The sequence below is a fragment of the Bos taurus genome, chromosome 10 (assembly GCF_002263795.3).
Source record: "Bos taurus isolate L1 Dominette 01449 registration number 42190680 breed Hereford chromosome 10, ARS-UCD2.0, whole genome shotgun sequence".
Lineage (NCBI taxonomy): Eukaryota > Metazoa > Chordata > Mammalia > Artiodactyla > Bovidae > Bos > Bos taurus.
The window spans coordinates 20,986,870-21,008,242 of NC_037337.1; the positions used below are offsets into that span (position 1 = coordinate 20,986,870).

General features: G+C 53.5%; 3 protein-coding genes across 8 annotated transcripts; 1 reads left to right on the forward strand and 2 right to left on the reverse strand.

Annotated features, from left to right (window-relative positions):
* Positions 1 to 71: 71 nt before the first annotated feature.
* IRF9 (interferon regulatory factor 9) lies at positions 72 to 5,634 on the reverse strand. 5 transcript variants are annotated; one of them, XM_059890320.1, is made up of 9 exons: positions 5,552 to 5,634; positions 3,985 to 4,165; positions 3,527 to 3,710; positions 3,145 to 3,275; positions 2,933 to 3,056; positions 2,758 to 2,829; positions 1,578 to 1,919; positions 629 to 744; positions 72 to 501 (listed from the first exon to the last, which is right to left on the reverse strand). In XM_059890320.1, the coding sequence occupies exons 2-9, from the start codon at positions 4,162 to 4,164 to the stop codon at positions 331 to 333; spliced, it is 1,320 nt and encodes a 439-aa protein (XP_059746303.1). In that variant the 5' UTR covers position 4,165; positions 5,552 to 5,634; the 3' UTR covers positions 72 to 330.
* On the reverse strand, positions 5,558 to 16,859 carry RNF31 (ring finger protein 31). Of its 2 annotated transcripts, NM_001435173.1 has the most exons (21): positions 16,478 to 16,859; positions 16,245 to 16,391; positions 15,961 to 16,116; positions 15,678 to 15,737; positions 15,499 to 15,574; positions 15,097 to 15,268; positions 14,221 to 14,608; positions 13,756 to 14,046; positions 13,039 to 13,287; positions 12,754 to 12,939; positions 12,436 to 12,642; positions 9,722 to 9,895; positions 9,540 to 9,638; positions 9,357 to 9,446; positions 7,799 to 7,913; positions 7,591 to 7,709; positions 7,211 to 7,324; positions 7,013 to 7,070; positions 6,274 to 6,370; positions 5,814 to 5,982; positions 5,558 to 5,701 (listed from the first exon to the last, which is right to left on the reverse strand). In NM_001435173.1, exons 1-21 carry the CDS (start codon positions 16,667 to 16,669, stop codon positions 5,648 to 5,650), a joined length of 3,213 nt encoding a protein of 1,070 aa, NP_001422102.1. In that variant the 5' UTR covers positions 16,670 to 16,859; the 3' UTR covers positions 5,558 to 5,647. The 2 variants fall into 2 exon arrangements, with proteins under 2 accessions (NP_001422102.1, XP_059746306.1); XM_059890323.1 differs by lacking the exon at positions 7,799 to 7,913 and having other exon boundaries at positions 7,591 to 7,767.
* An 801-nt stretch (positions 16,860 to 17,660) lies between these two features.
* Positions 17,661 to 20,921, forward strand: PSME2 (proteasome activator subunit 2). The gene is made up of 11 exons (NM_001014889.1): positions 17,661 to 17,779; positions 18,093 to 18,125; positions 18,562 to 18,624; positions 18,869 to 18,955; positions 19,046 to 19,076; positions 19,163 to 19,260; positions 19,811 to 19,879; positions 20,032 to 20,099; positions 20,269 to 20,323; positions 20,621 to 20,707; positions 20,798 to 20,921. Exons 1-11 carry the CDS (start codon positions 17,732 to 17,734, stop codon positions 20,876 to 20,878), a joined length of 720 nt encoding a protein of 239 aa, NP_001014889.1. The 5' UTR covers positions 17,661 to 17,731; the 3' UTR covers positions 20,879 to 20,921.
* Positions 20,922 to 21,373: the final 452 nt, after the last annotated feature.

A 21,373-nucleotide genomic window follows, 5' to 3' on the forward strand; every position in this document is an offset into this window, starting at 1 on the left:
CTCTCAGGTGACATCTCCATCATCTCCCTGTGATCCCGCTGCCTTCTTCTCTCAATGAATCCGATGCGGAGTCCTTTTTCAGTAACATTTTATTTTAAATCCTTAGTGAAGATCTAAGACAAAAATATAAAGTGCTAGATTTTAGGGTTGGGGGCAGAGGGAAAGGCCCACTGCGTTCACACCATTTGGACTTGCCCTGTTCAGTTCCTCAGAGATGAAAGACGGTTTATCTCAAAATTGGAGAAAAAAAAGTCATTCTTGAGTTTCCCACCAATCAGTGTCCATGAGGAGTTGAGGGACAAAGTCATCACAGACCACCAATGAGAACGCTCACTGTGGGAGGCAGGTTGACAGCAAGGAGGCTGAGGCTGTCTCAAAGAAGACGGGCGGGATAGAGAGGAGAGGAGGCACCGGGTCCTGCAGGCTCTGCAGCAGAGACAGGGTGGCCGCCTGCTCCTCTGGGGTCTCCTTCAGCATACGTCGGGCAAAGGCCTGCTCCATCTGTGCGGAGAGGTGGGAGAGGGGTCCCTGAGCACCACAGGGCCAGATGCTATACCCCGGGCCTTCTTCCCCAGGATGCCTTCTCTGGAACATACCACCCCCGCGAAGGCAGGCTCTGCTGACTCACCTGCACCGCAATCAGACTCTGTGAGGTGTGGCTGGGGTCAGGGTTCTCCTCCCAGAAGTTCAGTGTCACTTGAAACTTGGGTGGGGGCCCCAGGCCCTGGAAGTACCTGGCCAAGTCTGAGAGAGAAAAGGCCAGGAGTTGGAAGAAAGAGAAGACAGAAGGCCCCAGGCAGGGAGGGACGAAGGAGGAACCCATAAGGGAGGAAGAGGGGTGGTGATGGGGCCACTCGGAGGCCAAGGCTAGAGCAGGAGCCGGGGGTGGTGGGACCGCTGTCTCGTGCTAGGAGCTAAACTGCTACTCACCTGAGGACAACAGGGAAAGGGCCCCTTTAGGGGTAGCCGATCGTCACACACCCTGAAACCCCTCTGCTGGGGGAGCTCAGGGTCCGCTTGGCAGCAGCCCTGGCTACTGACACAGCCATGCCACACCTTGGTTGCCTGTTCACTCCCTTCCACACTCACGCTCTGCATCCCCTATATTCCTGGCCCCAGTCCCAAGGTCCCGTTGAGAGCTGAATGGAGGCAGGAAGTGGAATTCTCAGCATGGTTGGGAGAGGGGGAACCCCAGGGCAGCTCGAGCAGTGGGTGAGAACATGTGACATGCACAGCTCTCACAAGTGTGGATGGTTGTTGTGCGAGTGTGTCTGGCGGGGGAGAGGGGTGTGGTGCAAAGCACACCTTCTTGTAATTACTATATGCTCCCATGTGGTGGCGCTCCTGAGATGCAATATTATGGTGGTGAGCTCCACCTGGGCCTCACCTTCTGTGGCCTTGGCCCAGGAAGGAGGGCTGCCAGGGCTGAGCCCTGGGATGTGCACCACACAAGTGCAGGGGCCAGGCCTGGACTGTGCTGGGGGATTGGCTGGAGGGAGCACAGGGTGACGGCCGGCCTACAGGTGGGGAGTGGAGGTGGGGGAAGGGGCTCAGGTGCTTGGCTGGAGCAGCCTCACCTCTGCAGAAGTAGCTGGTTCTGAAGAGCTCCACGCACTCGTTGGTGGGCAGCAGGTGCGGACCCGGGCCAGGTGGCATCTGGGGCGCGTTCCAGGAGATGGGAATGGGGCAGAGGCGCTGCACAAAGAGGCCCCGGGAGTTGCTGGCCAGCAGGACCCCTCTCTGGAGCTGGTTCAGCAGACGGTGGGCGGGCTCACGTGGGTCGGGTTTGGGAAAGATCACCTGCTCCATGCTGCACTGGGAGCTTGAGGGCTCAGCCACGAGGCGGCAGTCCAGGCTCTGCACCTGGGCCTCACCCACCACACGCCCGTTGTAGATGAAGGTGAGCAGCAGAGAGTAGTCTGCAGACAGAGAAAGGCCAGCTGCACCAGTGCCCTCCAGGGGGCCCACTGACTGGCAGGAAGTTCTGGAGAAATGAAGAGGGACACCTTGCAAATCCAATATCCTCATTTTGCTGGTGAGGAAGGTGGGCCTCACAGAGACCAAATGAGGGCTGGTAAGCACCAGGCAGGCTGCGAGGCGGGGGCAGCAGCTGTACCTTCTGAGGACAGAGAAGACCCTTGCCTTTCCTATCCTCATCCCCCAAACCTCAGCAGCCGGGGGCGGGGCGGGGGGCGGGCGGGGCTTCCACTCATGCTTTCCCAGCCCTTATGTATGTGTCTGACTCTCTGCAACTCCATGGACTGTAGCCTTCCAGGCTCCTCTGTCCATGGGATTTTCCAGGCAAGAATACTGGAGTGGGTTGCCATTTTCTTCTCCAGGGCATCTTCCCGATCCAGGGATCAAACCCAGGTCTCCTGCATTCCAGGCAGATTCTTTACCACTACACCATGGGAATTCCCTGGCTCCCAGCACTCAGGAGAGGAGCTAATACATAGGTTTCCACTGAGGCCTTAATGCTCAGGGTCTTACAGTTTACAAGAGGGTCCCTGAGATCAGGCCTCTACTTAACCCACAGAATCAACATCTCAAAGTGGATTTCCAGGTTAGAGAATGTGTAGGGGGTATTTTTGAGAAGTGAGCTGTGTGGAGTCTGGAATCTGGCAGGCATGCTGCCTAGAAACCAGTGCCTCTGGGTCAGGGAGCCTGCTGCAAGCCCTGACAGATTAGATAACACATGCATGGCCTTAGGACGACGAAGGGAGACAGGGACAGGGGTGAGTCAGAAACGCCAAGTACCTGAATCTGGAGGGGGCAGAACCTCCAGGGACAGCAGTTCTCCCTGGAAAAGAGCCTCAGCTGTGTCCCTACCTGGAAGGGAGGCAGAGGTACTGGTCATTCAGAGTGGACCGGGGAGTCCAAGGGCCATAGGGTGTGGTGTGGAGGATGACAAAAAAGGCAGGGCACTCAGTACCTTCCTGAGGCTCAGGGCTGTTGCTGCTGCTGCTGCTGCTTCCGCTGCTGCTGCTGCTGCTACTGCTGCTTCCGGTGCTCCCAAAGTCTAAACGGCCAGCTCCCCCATTGGTCTCCACCATCTCCTGCAGACACAGTTCCTGTGGTTGGCCCACCTCGCCCCCAGTCACTGCTCTGCCCTCAGACCCATCCGGTTCCCTCCCCAGCTCTCACATTCTGAGGGGGCTCCTGGAGCAACGAGGGGCTGAGTATGCAGTTCTTTGCGGTAACTTCTTCCTCTTTCTTCTCAGAGGATGCAGAACTGTGGGGTCGCTTTGATGGTAATTTCTGGGTCCCTGATTGAGCTGTGGAACGTTGAGAGGGAGGCAAACGTCAGAGCCTTAAGTGGGCACAGAAGGAAGGGGAAAGACAGGAGGCAGTGAAAGCACTGGCAGGACTGGGCAGGGAACCTCCTTCCCAAGGACAGGGCAGATCTCTGAGCGAGGGGCCTGGAGGGAGGCCCACCACCCTCCTGGGAGGCGCAGAACTCCATCCTTCCCCCACACTCCACCCCCAGCTGCTGATTTTAAGAGTGGTGGGGCACAGGGACACCCACCGGGGACAGTTCCTGGTGGCAGCAGTCGGTACACCTTGTAGGGCTCAGCGCCATCCCTGTGGCCGATCTCAGGAACCTCCTCAAATTCACAACTTTTGTTGAGAGCACAGCGCAAACGAGTCTTCCAGATGGCAGGGCCTTCCGAGCTCCCCTCCCTGTACTTCCCCTTGTATATCGCCCAGGCCTAGAAGACAGCAGCAGTAAAGAAGAGATCGCTGGTAATGGACCACTGACCCGCCTGGCTTCATGGATGTACAGCCTGAGCGCTCGCACAGAAGGGCTCGAGCTAGGTTTATGCTCAGTTGTTGCCACCGCGAGATCCATGCTGAGTTTTGCCTTTCCATCTTGCGTGGGGCTGGTCCTACCCTCCAATCGCCCGTTTATCTGTCACCCTACAGGGTGACAGTGCCAGCGTGTGCTCCACCCCTCCCTCCGAGAGGCCAGTTTCCAGGCTTCACCTTGAAGAAGGCGGCATCCTGGTCCTCCCGGAAGTCCTGCTTGCCTGCGTGCTTCCAGGGGATCCGGAACATGGTCTTGGCCGCATCCTCCCAGCACACTCCTGGGAACTGCCCGCTCTCCACTTGCTCCACCACCCAGTTCCGGAGCTTTCGGGTGCAGCGCGTCCTGCCTGATGCCATCCTGGGGATAAGAGCAACAGAAGTGTCAGGGGAACTGACACTTTGGGAAGAGTGAGACCCTGGCCCTTGGGGTTGGCTTCTGGCCAGGGCCCCTGGAGATCCCATTTATATTTTGCCTCCAGACGTATCTCAAAATTCTAAGGCTGAATTGTTTCATTTCTGCCATCACTAGCAAGTACCAAAAATGCTTTCTTTTTAACATCCCAAGCTGTGACGTCTGGAGGGAAATCCTAGGCATTGGTCTTGATATTTTTCAGGAATCTACTGTTTGGAAGAGAATTCCCCTGGTGTCCTGCTCCAGGTGAGATGTCCTGTCTAGATCCCCAGTGTTTACAGTAGCTGCTTCTGAACCCTCTTCACCCACCACCCACAACTCCTTTGATGTTTCCCAAACTTCCTCTGTGCTTGTCCCAGGAGCAGGTTGGGCAGGGAGCTGGGGGCTGGGGCAGAGCTGGGGCGGAAGTGGGCAGGGCCAGAAGGCAAGAAAACAATCAGGAGATGGGGGCTATCTTCTTCCCCAAACAGCCCCATAGCAGGTCCACCTGCCCTTGGCCTGTAGGGCTTGGGACACTGGCCCCGGATCAGTCTTTCACTCAGGCCAAACTTCTAGCTCCCTAGCTCACAGGCCTTCTGCTCTCTATCCCTCAGTCTAGCAGAGGCGTCCCCAGAAGCCCCTACCACCACCTCCAGTCTGGCCGGACTTTCCAAACCTAGGCCCAAGCTGATACCCATTTTTGGTTAATCTTACCTGAGCTGCTGTGCAGGCAGTTCCAGGTCTCAGCCGACCTCAGCTCAGCCCAGCTCAGCTCAGCTCAGCTCCCAGCTGGGCAGCTTCTGTATCTCTCCACCCCTTCCTACAGTCCCCACCCTAAGTTTCAGTTCTCCTCCAGGGAGGGCCCTTTCCCTGAAATCACGTGGTCTCAGAGTTGCAGGGCAACTGGTTACCACCAGGGGGAAGCAACATCTGAGAACCTTATGTTTAGAATCCTGCTGTCGGAAGGTGGAGGAAGGCCTCTCCTGCTTCAGGCTCCTTCCCTTTCCTCCCTTAAGATTCCCTTTGCTTGTATCTGACGTCTTTATGACACTGCTGCTTCCCCTGGGAGGCTGCAGTGTCCTGGAGTCTGGCCTGGGGCCTCTGTATAGCTCTGTACCACTTGCCCATCTATATTCCCCCCATGGTGCCTGCTTGGTACCTACTAGGTGACCCTAGATATCAGCTGAATTCAATGAAAGAAACAAAGGAGGCAGGGAAGGAAGAAGCCCAGGCCAGGTGGCTGGATGGGGAGGTTGCCCTTGGCTACCCACAAGTTTTAACAAAGCTGTGTTCACCCCATTCCCCTTTCCCTGGTGCCCCAGGATGGTTAGGTCAGGAAGGAAGAAGGACTACCAAGAAGCCTGGGCAAGGAAATGCCTCTTTATTGGTGCTGGAGTTGTTCCTGTGGGAGTCGAACCACAGGCCCCTCTTTGGGACCCTCGCCCTCAGCTACTTCCTCCTGCGGGGGATACTCTGTCCCAAGGGCACCTCTTCTATCAGCTTCTGCAGAAAGAGAGAGAAGACGATGATGCTGGAAGCCTGGGACTCAGACACAGGCTGGAAAGGGGACTCCTAGAGAGTGGGGTCAGAGGCAAGGCTGGTGGGGAGGCTTCACCTGTAACAGGCGGGCGTGGTAGGTGGGGGCGTCCTCCCCGGGCAGCGCCTGGGGGCGCACGTGCAGGTAGCGCTCGGCAGCTGTCTCCAGTTCTTCCAGTTCATACAGGGTGGCTGGGTCCAGTGAATGGGCGTTGATGAGGCTCACAAGATACTCTTTGTAGTGCGCCCTGGGGAGATGAAAGGGTAGAACATTTGTTCTGTTTGGCTGATTTTAACTGAGTGAGCTGAGCACCGTGCTGGGCACTAGCGTACTCAGAAGAACCAGATGGACGCCCCTCACCTGTTGCTCTTGTAGGCACTTGCCAACCTGTGCGTGCTGCCTGCCGTGCCCTTGCCTGGAGGGCCCCCTCCCTCCCACTTCTCACACGACGCATTACTCCCAGAGGCCCACTTCTCTGCCCAGGCACACCCCCAGTTCTCCCCGCAACACCAAGCTCCATGCCCCGCCTGGCACTCACTGGCAGAGGCCAGCATAGCCAGCGGGAGTCTCCTTGCCACAGGCTTCGTCCCGGAACCCGTTGGGAACTTCCTTCTGCTCCATCACTCGACAGCCACCTAGGGAAAAGGGAAGGGACCCTTTGCCTGGAAGAGGCCACTGACCACAAAGGCCCAGGAGAACGTGGGAGGCGGCCTCTGGAAGAGGACTGAGGAGAGGAGTCCCTGCTCTAACGGGGGCGGGGCGGGGGGGGCGTTGGGAAACAGATGCCACTATGCAGACCACTTGTGATACAGAAGCAGGGATCTGCTGTCCTTGCGTTTAGCTAAGCTCTTACAAGGTTAGCTTATTCTGTGAAAGTCTCACTCTATGTAGATGGTGAGAAGTGGGATACATTAGAATCACATGTAACATCTTTTCTGTTGTCCTCACAGAACCTAAAACAGTGCAACTAGTAAGTCTCATTAAATAGGCATTGAGTTAATTAATGAATCACTATCCTTTGGGAATGGGAGAATAAAATTAGCATCAAGGTACCAGGTGCTTGAATGTGGCCTTACATAAAACAGCTGGGCTGTACGTTGGACACGAGCCTGCTTCACAGAGGAAGAAGCAAGCCCGGGGAGGCTGACTCACCAGAGGACACAGCAAGCAGGCACAGGACGGGCTCTGCATCCTGGTTCAACCCCACACCCAAGCCCCCCTTCATCCATCACACTGCGGGAGCCAGCCCCTCCTCCCAGGCCTGTCCCGACACTCACCTCCGGGCACTGCCCGGGCCCCCACTGGGGGTTCTGTGTTGAACATGACATTATTGTCCTGAGGACAGAAGGATGGGAGTTAGTTTCCCTGGATGCCAACCTGCTGATTTCTCCATGTCTGACCTTTCCCTTCCTGCCACCCTACACCCTGCCTCCTCTCCTGGGCAGCTGGCAAACCAGCCAAGTTGGCCACCCGACCTGAAGTAGCTTTTGCAGCCGGACAGCAGACCAGTCCCGCAGGTAGAAGAGGCAGTCTCGGGGGTGGTGGCCGTGCAGGGACTTCTTCACCCTGCAGTTAGGGTCTGGACATTTCTGGTGGAAACCCAGATAGGAGAGGGGCAGTTGGAAACTGTTGGGGTCCTGGCCTCTCAGGAACCCCTGCATGAGGGGTATAGGGGTGGGGGAGATGGAGACATTGGAGGGTCTGGAGCAAGCAGAAGCGGGGAGGGGACAGAGAGAGGTCCTTGACCTCACCCGCCCTGGTCTCCTCTTCCCCTGGGCTGCTCCTCCACTGCCTCCGCCCCTCCTCATGGGAGCCCCACCCTGCTACCCCTTCCATCCCAGTCCTGGGGGCTCACATTCTTGGCGTAAAAGGCACTGTAGCAGCCACTGCAGAACTGGTGGCGGCACTGGGTGCAGTGAAAGTGCATGCAGCCTCCCCGGGCCAGTGCGTACGAGAACTTGCACTTGGGGCAGTCTGCAAGGGTCAGCAGGTCAGGGTCGGGGCTGCTCCTCAGGCCCCAGGAAGTGTCATTCTACGCAATGAGAGATTACTGGGCACCTTACCTATGCCATTTTCCTGAAGGTACATCGCCAAGCCCTGGGCTTGGTATTCTGGGTCATTGGTGCGTTTCCAGTTCTGGAAATCTTCACAGCTCCGGCCTCGGTGCTGCTCCTCCCACTGCCAGAAGGAAGCAAGCTTCCCATGAAAGCTCCATGCCAGGCCCTTCTTGCTGGCCACCCCACTCAGATCCAGAGGGCCCTGACTCAGTGTACAGCTCTGCCATCCACCCTGTGCTCCAACACCAAACTGCAGGGCCAGCCTTGGTTCTCTCATCTCTTTACACCTGACACATTCACCAGCAAGTCTCATTTCTGTCACTCCAGCCCAGCTCCCCTTTTCTTTATCCCTACTCTGACGACCTTTACTCCAGGCCAGGTCAGGTCTCGCCTTGATTGCTTGCCTTGATGACCAGTCTCTCTGCCTCCACTCCTGCTCCGCTGTGGTTCAGCCTCCACCCGGCAGCCAGTGTGCCTCTGAATGCACACATCAGGCAGCTTCAACTGCACTGGGAGTGTTCTAGCTTGGAAGTTTGGAGGTAGGGTGGCAGGTGTTCACTTTATTATTGTGTTTCATAAGACAGACGCAAATTTTTGGTATCAAATATTTAACCTTTTTTATGAAGAATAAACAGCCAATTTTATTGGGCTCACTCAGACTAGGAATCCATTCAAATATTCAACATTTTAAAGGTACATGAGAGCGCACAACCCCTTGTTCAGTCTTAGAATGAAAGGACCTGAGACTTCCCTGGTGGTCCGGTGCTTCAGACTCCACACTTCTACTGCAGAGGGTGCAAGTTCGATCCCTAACTGGGGAACTAAGATCTTACATGACCCATGGCACAGCCAAAACAGAGAATGAAAGGCCAATGCCCTCCTCACTCGGCCTCATCATGACCTCTCCTGACCTGGCAGCCAGCTCCTCTCGGACCACCTGGCACTCTCGCCCTTGCTCTTGAGGCTCCAGACATACAACACTTTTTTGGATTTTGGCCTTTCTGTGTTTTGTTCTTTCTCTCTCGAATACTTTTTGCATAGTTGACTTTTAAATTTTCAGGCCTGAGCTTAAATTAAGCCATTTCATTTATTTCTAAATATTGATTTACTTTTGGCTTTGATGGGTCTTAGTTGTGGCAAGCCACTGGGGCTCTAATTGTGGCGCATAGGCTCAGATGCCTCAAAGCATGTGGGATCTTAGTCCCCCGACCAGAGACTGAACCCCTGATTGCAGGGCGGATTCTTAACCACTGGACCACCAGGGAAGTTCCTAAATCAAGCCATTTTAGAGAAGACTTATCTAACCTCCCAATCCCATGTACCAGGTAGGTCCACCCTGTTATTCCTGACCTCAGACTCCTATTTGTTTTCTTCATAGAACACATGGTGATGTATATACTTCTGTTCTCACTCCCTTCCTCAACCTTGCCCCCTCCCTCCCTTGCTAGTCTGTAAGCTCTTTGAGACCGGAGAGCTTGTCTGTTCTGTTCTGTAGCAAACCCCGAGCCTAACACAGCACCTGCAGTGGCTCAGCAGGTATTCCAAAAGGTTAGATGTGCCTCACCTGGCGCTTACAGCGCACACAGAAGGTCTGTTGACACTGGGGACATGTTGCTTCCAGCTGCTCACGCTCGTATATGAAGCCAAAGGAACACTGTGGGTGCAAGAGCATAAAGCTATCTAAGGCCTGACCGCGTGCTACTCCCCACCCCTCCTTCCGGTCAGCAACTCTGGGCAGCCCACTGACCTGGGCACACCACAAGAACTTGGGGTCCCGCATGAGCACGCCCTCCGTCAGCTTCTTGTGGAACAGTGCATAGGCATCTGGCTCTAGGCTCTCTCGAAGCTGGGGACAGGATGCCAAAGTGGCGGGTGGGCAAGGCTCCTGTTCAAAGCCCAGGGCATCCCGAGTCCGAGGGACTGCCCTACCTGGATGTCGAGGGTGGAGAAGTAGCCGAGCAGCTGGGTGTCATCGGTGAGGTCGGGGCGGCCACATCCAGGGCACGCCATATCTGTAATGTGCTTCTCCTTCAAGGCGATGGTGAAGTGCTGGCGGAAGCAGTCAGGGCAGATGGTGCACTCACAGGAGGTCAGGGACTGCATCTGGTGGAGGGGAGAGGATGGGAGGGGAGGGGTCAGAAGCTACAGCTGCCAGCCGGTGGGAGGGGCAGTGGCCTGGTGTCTGCTACAACTGGTCAGGCAACTTAAATGTCTGAAGACCTTCAGATGGAAAAAAAGCAGACAATGGTGAGACCTAATGTAAATGGAAGAAGACACTCTAAAGGCATCCTCAGTCAATTAAAAGCAAACACATGATAACTGAATCACTCTTCTGTGCTGTACACCTGAAACTAGCACAACATTGTAAAACAACTACACTCCAATAGAAAATAAAATTTAAAAAAAACCAAACATTAATTAAAAAGGAAAAAAGGGAGGGGGGGGTATTCCCTGGTGGTCCAGTGGTTAGGATTCCACACTTCCACTGCTGAGCACCTGGGTTCAATTCCTGGTTGGGGAACTGAAATCCTATAAGCCATGTGGCATGGCCACAAAAAGCAAACATACAAACATCCTTGAAATGATAAAACTATAGCAATGGAGAACAGACTGCTGCTGCTGCTGCTGCTGCTGCTAAGTCACTTCAGTCATGTCTGACTCTGTGTGACCCCATAGACGGCAGCCCACCAGGCTCCCTCATCCCTGGGATTCTCCAGGCAAGAACACTGGAGTGGGTTGCCATTTCCTTCTCCAATGTATGAAAGTGAAAAGTGAAAGGGAAGTTGCTCAGTTGTGTCCAACTCTTAGCGACCCCATGGACTGCAGCCCACCAGGCTCCTCCATCCATGGGATTTTCCAGGCAAGAATACTGGAGTGGGGTGCCATTGCCTTCTCCGGGAGAACAGACTAGTGGTTGCTATATGACAGGAGGAGGGGAAGAAGGTTACAACTATAAAGCTGTAGCACAAGGGGGTTCTTTTGTGATATCTTGATTGTAGTGGTGGTTACATGAATCTACATGTGAGATAAAATTGCACACAAGTACACACATAAACCAGAAAAAATGTCAACAACCTCAGATATGCAGATGATACCTCTTTAATGGCAGAAAGTGAAGAGGAACTAGAGAGCCTTTTCATGAGTGAAAGAGGGGAGTGAAAAAGCCAGCTTAAAACACAATATTAAAAAAACTAAGATCATGGCATTCGGTCGCATCACTTCATGGCAAATAAAAGGGGAAAAGGTGGAAGCAGTAACAGATTTCCTCTTCTTGGGTTCTAAAATCAGTGTGGATGGTGACCACAGCCATGAAATTAGAAGATGATTGCTTCTCTGTCTATGAAAAACCTAGACAGTGTATTAAAAAGCGAAGACATCACTTTGCCAACGAAGGTCTGTATAGTCAAAGCTATAGTCTTTCCAGTAGTCGTGTACAGATATGAGCTGGACCATAAAGAAGGCTGAGCACCAAAGAATTGATGTTTTCAAACTGTGGTGCTAGAGAAGACTCTTGAGGGTGGGTCCCTTGGACAGCAAGGAGATCAAAGCAGTCAATCTTAAAGGAAATCAATCCTGAATACTCAATGGAAGGACTGATGCTAAAGCCGAAGCTCCAATACTTTGGCCACCTGATGTGAACAGCAGATTCATTGGAAAAGACCTTGATGCTGGGAAAGTTTGAAGGCAGAAGGAGAAGAGGATGACAGAGGATGAGATGGTTGGATAGCGTCACTGATTCAATGGACATGAACTTGGGCGAACTCTGGGAGATGGGTGAGGGACGAGGAGGCATGGTGTGCCGTAGCCCAGGGGGTTGCAAAGAGTTGGACACAACTTGGTGACTGAACAACAAACATCCACGTCCACGAACAAAATGAACAAGGTCTGCAGTCTAGCTAATGTTGTACCAATATTTATTTCTTGGTCCTGACACTATACTACAATTATATAAGATATCACCATTGGGAGGTGGGCAGAGCACACATGACTGTACTATTTTTACAATTTTCTGTGAGCCTACAATTATTTTAAAATAAAAAGTAAAAACAAACAAACAAAAACACAGAGCCAGCCTAACTAACCTGGGCTGTATTTGGCCAAAGAACTGCCACTTCTGACCTAGAGTTAAGTTAGAAGGGGCTCAGGAGATAAGAGGGGCCTATCCCTACCAAACGGGTATTTGATCAGGACATTAAAGAATTACTAGTAATTTTTGTTGGCGTGACAGTGGCATTTGTGCTTGTATTTTCAAAGAGTTTTATCTTTTAGAGATAGATATGAAAATATTACAGGTGAACTATCTGATGTCTGAGATTTGCTTCAAAATAATCCTGTGTAGATAAGTAAAGATTGGCCATACATTAATAATGGTTGAAGCGTGATGATGAATACATAGTGGAGGGAGGGAGGCTGAATTTCTTATACAATTTTCTCTACTATTGCATACTTGAAATTTCCCATAATAGAACATTAGAAAGAAAAAGAGAGAGAGGTGGCCTATTCCTGCTCTCCCCTTCCCAGAAGCCTTCAGGGGCACATGGGCAACTGCAGAGCAAAAGACAACATGAGAGACAGGACCCGGGGTAGAGGGGAGGTCCAAAGGGAACAGAGCGATTCTAAGGCTGGAGGCAGTGGAGACTCACCCGGTTGCGGGGCAGGACCCAGCTGCACACGGCACACTCCTGGGCAAGCAAGCGGCGCAGGAAGGCCCGGTCCTGGCTCTGCCTCACAGCCTCCACCACGTCCCCCAACTCATAGTTCCTAGGTGTTTCCTGCAGCAGCGCCAGCGCCAGCTCTGCCCGGCCCCAGCTGGGGAGTGAGTGGACTGCCAAAAGCCGTCTGACCAGGCTCTGCAAGGCGATTCAGGCGGAAAGGGAAGAAGTGGCTGTCAGACCCCAGGGAGCCTACCCTTCAGCCTGCCCTCAGCCCTACTAAGTGGGCTCTTCACCTCCTTCCAGCACCTGCTTATCTGGCCCATCCCAGGAAGGGGTGGGCTCAGGGCCACTGTCCCAGAGGCGCTGATGGAAGGGCTCCAGGCGCTGGCGCTGTAGCTCAGTCAGGGCTCGTGCCACATCACCCCCATGTTGGAATAAGGCTTGAAGAGACCCTTCCTCAGGCTCGAAGCCCAGGGACCGGAGCTCCTGCACCTGTGAGTTGGGAGGGGCGAGAAGCAGTGAATCAGAGCGTGAGAGGCTCTTAGATCCACAGCCCTCAACCGTGCCTCACCTCCAGTATGGCTGCTATACCTTCCTCCGCCGGGTCCTCACACACTCTTCCACAGCTTCATCCAGGTTGCCATGACGATCCAGCCAGGCCTTCCGGGCCTCCTGACAGGAAAAGGCGCCCAGCCCCGGGTCCTGCTGTCCAGCCAGCTCAGCCACCATCTCCAGCACGTACGGCAGCTCTGAGCGCAGCCACTGCAGGGGCACTTCGGTGCCCGAGTACTGTAGAGCCGAGAAGACCTCCTCTGGACAGGCGCCTCCAGCTTCCCCTTCCTAAGAAACAGCCCCGCTCAGATAGACAGCCCATCAGGAAGGGCACACTCCATCCCCCCCTTGAAGAAGTGAAGTTGCTCAGTCATGTCCTACTCTTTGTGACCCCATGGACTGTAGCCTACCAGGCTCCTCGGTCCATGGGATTTTCCAGGCAAGAGTACTGGAGTGGGTTGCCATTGCCTTCTCCAGGGGATCTTCCCAACCTAGGGATTGAACCCGGATCTCCCGCATTGTAGACAGACGCTTTACCATCTGAACCACCAGGGAAGCCCATCCCCCCCTTAGCCTGAACCAAAATGCTGACAGTGCTTGAGACCATGGATCATGTGAGCAGCGCACAGTCTGATACCTGCCGTGGGGGAAGGGTTCAGGCAGCTGCTGCTGACAATGACAGGTTTTGAGAACGCCCATCAATCAACTGCAGCCTTTCCCTTCCCCGACAAGCTCATCCCAGGCCCACCTCCTCACCCGGATCTTGAGCACCAGCTGGAGTCCTTCTTCCCTCATCTTGTCTTGGCGCTGCTTCTCAAGGTCCCCACAGGAACTAGTCACGGGGGCATGGAGGGGTCGTGGAGGCCCTGGTTCAGGGTGTCGCTCTTCCAAAGAGCTGGCATGGGGCTGGGGGGTCTGCTGTACTGGGACGGGGCTGCTGGTCCGGTTGCACATAGCACATACCCAGCCAGGGCCCGAGTTGCAGAAGGTACAGTGAATACAGTACCACGCTGGAGTCTGGACAGGGGAAAGCACAGTATCCCCCTGCTGGAAAGGCAGAAAGAATTATCCTATCAAAGGGTGGCTAAGGCTCAAAATGGAAATATAGGAAGCTTGGGGGAAGATACCGGGGAACTAAGGGAAAACAGAGGATGAAGAAGTAGAGAATGGCCTGTGGTAACAGATGTAAATAAAGAGATGAGAAGGCCAGGAACAAGATACCTGAAGGGGCTTCAGGCAAATGCCGGAATCCTGAGAATCCACCACCAAGCTGGGAGGCTGAGCCAGCCGAGGTCGCTCACATATGGCACACAGCACGGCCGCAGCCTCGTTCTCAAAGGTGCAGCTCTGGCAGGCCCAGTGACCCCGAGAAAGCTCAGGTTCTAGGCCCCCAGTTCCTTGGGGACCCTCGATTCCCGGACCCAAACCCTTACAGCCTCGGGGCCGATCACAGGCCACACAAAGTACTGCCCAAGGTTCATTTAATAGGGCACAGGCAGAACAGGGCCAGAGCAGACGGGCACTTGCAGGATCGGGGGGAGAAAAAGAGCTGTCTCCCAGGGTCGGCCCGGAGGCTGGCTGAGGCCGTGGTGGAGCTGAGGCAGGTAGGCTGTAATGGATAAATAGACATGGCCTGCTGAGGGGGTTGCATAGGCCTCTTACCCATGGGCCCCCCTCATACCCTGCAGGACAGCACATGGCTCTGGCCTTTGCACATGTTATCCTCTCTGCCTGGAACATTCGCACACTCATAGCCTATTCATCAGTGAAATGACAGCTTAAAGTTCAGGTCTGGCTGGTAAATATCTCAGCCTCACCCCTATTAGACACTTAAAATACTGCCAACTGATTGAGCTGATCCTTCTGACGAGGGTGCATCCTCCCACTACCTATTCGCACACCATGACAATCTATTTTGCTATGACTGGTATGTATATCTTGCTTGGTATGTATGTCTATGATCTCCTGAAGGGCAGGAGCCAGCTGCTTGGCATCTATGAAACAGTCTTTAGCACAAAATCCAGCACACAGTAGATTCAAGGAATATTAAGTTCTCTCAATTTTGCTCCCACTCAGAAAAGAAGATCTCTCTCGCACCTGGGGTGGACGGCCTGAGGGGCTCCATGCAGGGTCTGGCGATGGTGATGTGCACGTTCTGGGTGTCCGTGGAAGAGGCGATCACAAGTTAGACACAAGGCCTGTTTACAGGCTGAGCAGTGGAGCGTGCCTGGGGCAGAACCACAGAGGAAGCAGGGAGCAGGAGTGGAGCCTGGAGAATGGGAGACAAAGAACAGAGTATCTTTCTAAAAAAGACCAGGTTACATTTGAATCAGCTGTGGAGGGAAACAAATCACAGACTACTTTTCAACACATCTTTCTACCCAAAGAAACAATCTTAATCTCTTTTTTAAAAGAAAGGGAGATAATCAAGAAGAAAGAGGAAATTTCTATCAACATGATCTACTAGCACTCCTTCCCCCTAATACATAACAATAATACCTGCAGCAGAGGGTATGGTGAGGGGGCTGGGAGCAATCTCTCTCAGTAAGGGGGCAAACTCTGAGAGCTGCAGTAGCTGTGGAAAAAGGACAGGGAATGAGTAAGGGCTTGGGGACACAGGCCCACAACAGGTTTCCTTTATTCATCAGGCCCCAAAGCCCCATTCCTGCCTTCCTTACATCATCTTCAACCTTGTCTTTCAGCAGCTGCTCCAGTGCTTGCGGTTTTGGATGAGCATTCTGCAAACAAGATGAGAAGAGTTCCCACCTATAGCCTTAGAACAAGACCCTCCCTCAAAGCCCTGGTCTCCCAACATTCAGAGTGAAAAGAACAGAGAGATCCCAAGTTACTGTGGGGACTATGCCTGTGATTCAGCAGTATGAGAGTCCCCAGACTGGCTTTGTTGTTAGGCTAGTCTCCCCAGCTCTGGTGCTTAAGTCCTCAGGACCAGAGATACCTTACCTGTAACAACAGATTGAGCTCTGTCCGAAGCAGCAGTACTTCCAGTGTGACTGTAGCAACTTGCTGCTGATCCGGCTCCTCCTGCCTTTCAGGAAAGCTCAACCCATCTGGCTGCTCCTCTGTGTAGCCATACAATCGCAGAACATCCCGGCCCCCCTACCACACAGGCAAACCAGTTACCGCCCAGCAGGCCCCCTTCCCAATAGGGCTGGGACTTCTAGCCAACTCCCAGCCAAGGCTAAGTCCCATTAGTCCTACTCCCATTAGGGGCTCAGGGGCTTCACCTGCACAGCATCCACCGTAGAACGAAAGACAGGGTTATTAAACTTGACCCCGCGCCAGTACCGAGGCCTCTGAGGGCTTAGGAGGTTGCGGCCATATTTCTCCAGGATATTCAGGGCCGTGGAGAGAGTGTTGAGGTAGTTTCGGGGCTGGGAGCAGTCAGAGAGCAGAGAGCTGTGAGCCCCGGCCCAGCCTCAGGTCCTCTGTCCTCCTCCCGAGCCGGGGCGGGCCTCACCTCCCCATGAGCGTTGCAGCGGACCAGGCGTGCAGCATCCAGCTGCAGGTAACGGGCTTCTGGCGGCAGAGAGGTGCCCAGTAGCGGCCAGAGCTGCTCCTGCGTAAAGGCCTGCCCGGAATCCCTCCTCAGGGCGCTCGCCAGCTCCTCGCGGGCCTCCAGGAAGGCCCGCTTCTCCTCCTCCCCCGGCATCCTGAGACAGGAGTCAGCCCCGGCCCGCTGCCAAACTGGACCGGGCGCAGGCTGTGCACGGCCCGAGCACCGCCCGGAGCGTCTGGGGTCTGGCTTCCCGGCCCGACCCTGGTCGGTGCGGACGCCCCGGGTCACTCAGGCCACGGTCACTCTTCGGCCCCGGGCCCCATGCCAGGGTTAGCGGGAACAGGAAGTACTAGGAAAGAGGGCGGGATTGAGACCCAAATTCAGGGGAACGGGAGGGGTTTAAACTTCAGATGGGGTGGGGCCAGGAAGTCAGGGGGCGTGACCATGAAGACCCAGCCAATTATAATGGTAAATAGTCCCTGGCTCCTCCCCCAGAGCGCCTAGGCAATAAACCTCGTTCTAGGTCGCTTCCCCTCTTTGGTCCAGGCTGGTTCCACCCTTCTCCGGGTAGCTCCCGGTGCGGGGTTACTTTATTCCCCTCAAAGTCCTCCTCTCTATCCGCACCCCACTGAGGAAATCCCACTCAGCTGGGGACTCAACTCTGGCCAGCCTGAGCCCGTCAAGCCCCTCTGTCAGTCTTGAAGATACAGCGCCCTTCAGGAGGAAGCCCCCTCTCCTTCTTCCATATCCTCTATCCTGTCTCCCTCCTACTACTTCTCCCACTCACTCTGATCCCTCTCTGACCCTTGCCCGCAGTCGAGCCTTCCTGGGGGAGCCACACCACTGAGCACCCCCTTTCCCACTCTCCCACCCTTCTCATCCCTACACCAACCCTGACTATTCTTGGGCGGTCCTTTCCCTTCCCTCTAAGCCTCTCCCCTTCGAGAGACAGCCCCTGTTCAATCTCCGCCTGTTCCACTTGTCCTAGCCCCTCCCCCGGGCAGCCCCTGGGCTTGTGACCAGTCGGCACCGCCTCTCCTACTCGCACAGGCTGAGAATGGCAGAGGGGCTCCCTACGGTTTGCTGCCTTCCAGGGGGAGGGGGAAAAGAAGGAAAGGGGCGGGGCTGAGGGGGGCGGGCCTGGACGTCGGGAGTGAAAGCGAAAGCCCAGGCGGCGAACTGGGGGACCGGAGATCTAGCAGCAACTGGAGCAGCATGGCCAAACCTTGTGGGGTGCGCCTGAGCGGGGAAGCCCTCAAACAGGTAACGGCGGACCGGGAGGCCAGGAAGGGGCCGAGGAGCCCCTCTGAATGGAGGCCAGACTGGGTGCTCCGGGGGAACGAGGCCGCACCAGAGAAATCTCCCAAGCTCTCTAAGTGCTTTCACTTCTGCCCCGGGGGATTACAGATACCACCTGCTCTCTGGACTATCTCTGCACTGAGCATAGGTTTCCAGGGAAATTTGGCTTGTGGTGCGAAAGAACTGAGCCAAGTTGGAGGGCATCCCATTGAGGGTGGGATCTTACTCTGGACAACCGAGACCCTTAACCGACATCCGGGTACTGCTCTCTGTGCAGGTGGACGTCTTCAGGCAAAATCTTTTCCAGGAGGTAAGTAAATCTTCAGGATTCAAGCGATTTAACCCAGAATCTAAAGCCAATACTTGAGGGTTGCAACTTCTCAGACTGATCCCCAAACCCACCCTCGCCCCGTGCCCTACTTTATCAAACCTTCACCCAAGATAAGCTCTTAATTGTTGATCTCTACTTTTACTTTGACCTCTCTTAAAACCGTCCTCAGTTCCGTCACTTCCTCTCCCTTCTTTTGGTGTGGAGGGAAAAGCCATGGCCCCAAAGTAGGAATGAATACCACAATTCTTGGTTCTGCTGCGTCCCAGCTTGGGCAAGTCCCTTCACTTTTCAGGGCTTCAGTTCCCTCATTTGTAAATGTTAGAGTCAATGATTTCCAAGGGCCCTTCCAGTCCCACTTCTCAGACATCTCACTGAATGTCTTCTGTGATTCTGACCGTTGCAATATAACCCACAGGCTGAGGAATTCCTCTACAGATTCTTGCCTCAGAAAATCATATACCTTAATCAGCTCTTGCAAGTAAGTAGTGTGAACTCCTCCTGCCCATCCCAAGGCCTCTCTCCTCTTCATCCACTCTCTCTAGCTAACAATTGCATTCTGAATGCAGAATACAGTTGTAAGTGGTAGACTGGGAACATTAGAATAACATGAAGCCTGAGCCTAGGTTCCGAGGCAGAGGGTGGGTGTGATGTATGAAGGGAAGTCTGTGACTCAGGTTGAGGGGGAAGAGGCTGGGCAGCCCTTGACAATGAGCTCTATGCAGGAGGACTCTTTCAATGTGACTGACCTGAATTCTCTCCGGGCCCCACTGGACATCCCGATTCCAGACCCCCCACCCAAGGATGATGAGGTGAGGCACTCAGGGTGTAGGGCTCTGGCTATAAACGCTGTGTAAATGATGGCCCTCCAACCTCCGCTACTTTTCCCCTTTTTCCCTTAGATGGAAACAGATAAGCAGGAGAAGAAAGAAGGTAAAAGAGGAAGAGGTGGCTAGGGAAAGGGAAATGGCACATTGACTGCTGGATGAGAAAGGGTCTAAATCCCCTCTTTCTCACAGTCCCTAAGTGCGGCTTTCTCCCTGGGAATGAGAAGGTTCTGGCCTTGCTTGCCCTGGTTAAGCCAGAAGTCTGGACTCTCAAAGAAAAATGCATTCTGGTAAGCCTGGGAACTGGGGGACATAGAGAAGACAAGCAAGGCCAGGCCCTAGATACTCAAGTCCTTCATTCAGGAACTTATTCCCCAATTAGGAAACTTCCTTCTGTGCCTTGTGTTTAGATACCTTTTGTTTATCACAATGTTGATCACATCCCCAAGTCAGATGGTGCTGTATCCACCTCCATAACCTCTGAACCTACTGCTGTACCAGGTATGCAGCACAGGTGCTATGATATAGTGAGCTGGTTTAAGAACTTAGGCACTAGAGGGAGACTGCCTTGGTTCAAATCCTGACTCTATCACTTACCTAGCTGGTTACTTAAAGTAAGTCACTTAGACATCCTGTGACTCAGTTTTTTCATCTGTTGAGTGGGTACAATAAGAATATTTACCTTGAAAGTTTGTTGTGAAGATTAAATGAGATATATAATACATAGCACAGTGCCTGGCATATAATAAGTACTCAGTTAAATGTAGGTTTATTAGGAAGTAGCAGTAATAAGAACAGAGAGTTTGTTGAATGATTCCTACATGATATCTTTTAATGTAGGTGATCACATGGATCCAGCACCTGATCCCCAAAATTGAGGATGGAAATGACTTTGGGGTGGCAATCCAGGTAAGAAAGGGTATGTGAGGATGCTGAAAGCAGGGAGAGACTTGGAGAGAAAGGGACAGGAGCTGGACATGAACCAGGAGGAGGTGGGAGATAGTGAGCGAAGGAGGGAGATGAAGTGTTTTCTTTGCCTCCCATCTCTTTTGTCACCACAGGAAAAGGTGTTGGAGAGGGTAAATGCAGTCAAGACCAAAGTGGAAGCCTTCCAGACAACTATTTCCAAGTGAGAACAGTTGGAGGGCTAGTATGGGGGTCTGCAAGGACATTTATTTGGACATGCCCAAAGCTGAGCATGCCCACTGGGATGTAGCAGGGCTTTGGGAAGGGTCTGAGGGACTCTCTCTCTCTCTCAGAATAGTCATTCCTGTGGTTATTCCTCTTGCTTCTGGCAGGTACTTCTCAGAACGTGGGGATGCTGTGGCCAAGGCATCTAAGGAGACCCATGTAGTAAGTACATAGTCTACCTGCCTTTTAGCTGAGGCTGGCTGGGGTGGGGGCGGGTGAGGAAGTGGGGATAGAGGTCCTCTTTGTCTTGTTTATGACCTTTCCAATGTGGAGTATATTAAGCCCAGGAAAACTGATTTGGGCTTCACAAACCTTGACCCCTTTTTCTGATCCTGTGTGATCCCATATCTTGGCTGAGAAGGGGTTCATTCTTCAAGTTACCTATTCCCTATATGAGCAAATGAGACTAATATCCCACCCTTCTATGGGGCTGACTCAGCTTTGCTTCTCACATCCCAGATGGACTACCGGGCCCTGGTGCACGAACGAGATGAGGCAGTCTATGGGGACCTCAGGGCCATGGTGCTGGACCTGAGAGCTTTCTATGTGAGTCTGGAGTAAGCCCTTAAGGGAGGTGGATGAGGGAGGCAGGGGAAAGGCCAAGAAACTGACTGTTGTCCTCTGGCCTTCTTCCAGGCTGAGCTTTACCATATTATCAGCAGCAACCTGGAGAAAATTGTCAACCCAAAGGGTGAAGAGAAGCCATCTATGTACTGAGCCCAGGGTTAGAAGGGAAATAAATGACCTATACTTTGTGTAGATAACCTCTGGTGTGTGTCTTTCATTCAAAAAACATGTACTGTCACCTGGGCTTCTCTTGGGGCTCAGATGGTAAAGAATCTCCCTGCAATGTAGGAGACCCAGGTTTGATCCCTGGGTCAGGAAGACCCCCTGGAGAAGGAAATGGCAATCCACTCCAGTATTCTTACAGTAGCCTCAAGACTTCTCCATCCATACAGCACTGATGATAAAATATCTAGGTTAATGATGAAAAGATTCTCCACAGTGAGGGACACCTAGAGAGGTTCACAGAGTTACATGGAGAAGAGAAGAGGGAGGAGGGAGATAGAGGTGACCAGGAGAAGAGGGGGAATCAAAAGGGGAGAGCGCAATCTAGCCAGTAATCAATTCCCTATCTGCTTTCCACAGTCTGGAACACTCAGAGAGGTTCACAGAGTTACACAGAGAAGAGAGGAGGGAGGAAAGAGATAG